The sequence below is a fragment of the Nomascus leucogenys genome, chromosome 3 (genome assembly GCF_006542625.1).
Source record: "Nomascus leucogenys isolate Asia chromosome 3, Asia_NLE_v1, whole genome shotgun sequence".
Lineage (NCBI taxonomy): Eukaryota > Metazoa > Chordata > Mammalia > Primates > Hylobatidae > Nomascus > Nomascus leucogenys.
The window spans coordinates 56,681,922-56,684,023 of NC_044383.1; the positions used below are offsets into that span (position 1 = coordinate 56,681,922).

The 2,102-nt window shown below is 59.2% G+C and overlaps 1 protein-coding gene across 1 annotated transcript; it reads right to left on the reverse strand.

Moving 5' to 3' along the window:
- Positions 1-213: 213 nt before the first annotated feature.
- On the reverse strand, positions 214-1,686 carry KHDC3L (KH domain containing 3 like, subcortical maternal complex member). The gene is made up of 3 exons (XM_003271118.3): positions 1,470-1,686; positions 1,094-1,273; positions 214-812 (listed from the first exon to the last, which is right to left on the reverse strand). The coding sequence occupies exons 1-3, from the start codon at positions 1,636-1,638 to the stop codon at positions 541-543; spliced, it is 621 nt and encodes a 206-aa protein (XP_003271166.1). The 5' UTR covers positions 1,639-1,686; the 3' UTR covers positions 214-540.
- Positions 1,687-2,102: the final 416 nt, after the last annotated feature.

The following is a 2,102-nucleotide window of genomic DNA, read 5'->3' on the forward strand; positions in this document are numbered from 1 at the left end:
AGTGGGCCAGAGAGGCTTCCCACCTGTTAAAGCCAGATGCGCGCCGTTAAGGAGTACAAGGGGCACACCGGACCACAGCCGGGGAAGATTGCCACCTCAGGCCGCTAGGAACCAGAGGCCCCACCTGCCTCGAGGTAGAGAGCTGCGAAGGGCAGAACTGGGCTGCTGGAGGAATGCGCCTTTGCCTCCCCTCTACCTTCCAAAATACAGACGTTAGGGAAATGCAATTATTTATTAGAACTCAAGTTTGTGTTGGCAACCATTCAACAGAAGGTGTAAAACAAAAACAATCCACATCATCCTTCCTCGCCACCCCAGCTTCCTGGACTTAAGTCGCGGGGGCGGGGGGGGGGGGTTGGGGGAGGCGGGCTTCCACTTTGCTATTCTTTATTAGAACTCAAGTTTGTGTTTGCAACCATTCAACAGAAGGGGTAAAACAAAAAATCCACAACATCCTCTCCCCAACCCCAGCTTCTGGGCGGAAATACGGGCTTTCACTTTAACCCCTGACTGGCTCTGGCTCCAGGGCCTGAGATGCCTTCATAATCTGGTAACTGGGTCCCGGGCATCCTCGCGAAACCGCTGGGTCACTGCCTTGCTGGCAGCTTCGGGGGATCGCTGGGTCCCCGACTCGTTGGCAGCCTGGAGAGACTGCTGGGTCCCGGCCTCCTGCGCCTCCACCGGAGAACCCTGTGTCCCGACCTCCCGGACCTCCACCGAACGCTGGGTCCCGGCCTCCCGGACTTCTATTGAAGACCGCTGGGTCTCGGCCTTCTGAGTGGCGACATCCTGGGCGAGGGCCTTTCCTGAGCCTGGAAGAAGAGCCGTGTGGAGAGGCCACAGTTGTGTCTCTATATCCTCTCCAAAAAGGGACAGTCACCCAAGCGGCCTGCTGGAGTAGGAGCCAGGAATCCCAGAACGAGGGTTCAATTTGGCCTTCTGGATCCGTGACAACGAGAACCGCCCCCTCCCCCACCCACCAACCGCGGGCCGACTGGGAGGGCGAGACTGCAGCCCCAGCAGCCAGGAAACCCCAGGATCACTCCTACGGAGCCAGGGTTTGCTGCAGGTAGCCCTATTCCCAGCCCCGTACCTTTCGCCTGGAGCTGGCGGTGATAGTCAGCCAAGTTCATGATCATCTTGATTGTGTCCTCCTGGTAAGAAGGCCTCCCAAATACCAAGATCTCAGCCTCGCCATTAGGATCCAACCGATTCACATGAATCAAGATTTGGGACATACCCTGGACGTGCGGGATGCGTTCTCCGCCCCGGCCTGCGCGGGTAGCGGAGAGGCTGTGAGGGACGGGTGGCTCCCGGGGGTCTTGGGAGGGGAAGGTGGAAGGAGGAGACAGCCAGAGGGCATTGGCTACTGGGGAGGATTGCCCTGGAACGCAGCCAGAATAGGTGGGGTGTGGGTATGGGTGGCAGAAAGAAGCCGCATGGGGGCTGCCCCTCCTTGGTCCACTCACCGAAGATCTTTTCCACCAGCCAAACCTCAAGGCGAACTACCTTCGGATTCTTCAGGAACTCAGAGTGGAACCAGGAGAACCGCTTAGGGAGGTGACCGAGCACCTCGACTGGCATTGCTTTTGGCTGCATCAGTTGCACGAGCGTCGGAAACCGCCTGGGAGTGTCCATGCTGCGGCCGGTCCTGCAGGAGACAAGAACACCACAGCAAACCCAAAGGCCGAGCTGGAACTGGGCGACTAGAACCGCGGTTCCGCCTGGGCCTTATTTCAAGGGCTTTTGGCCAGCCCCTCCTCTCCAGCCGCGCCCTTCTCATTGGGTCCCAGGCCTCGCCTCCGCCTCCAGGAGCCCCGGCTTCTTCCGAGGCCGCGCAAGTGCACTGGTTCCTGGGCTGCTCTTACAGTGTCCCATCTGTCAGGAGCAGCCCTTTTCCCAGCGCACCCGGTAGGAGGAACCGGGCTCTGGGCACCAGGAATCCGCTGGTGCCCAGAGGGACTCTTAACCATGGATTCAGGGAGACGTGGGCAAGCCCAGTATCTCCCCCAGAGGAAAGAACTGATACTTGCAGAATGAATACTTCATAGGTCCCTCACACGCTTCTGATCCCTGGCCACTACGTTTCCTCCCTCTGGACC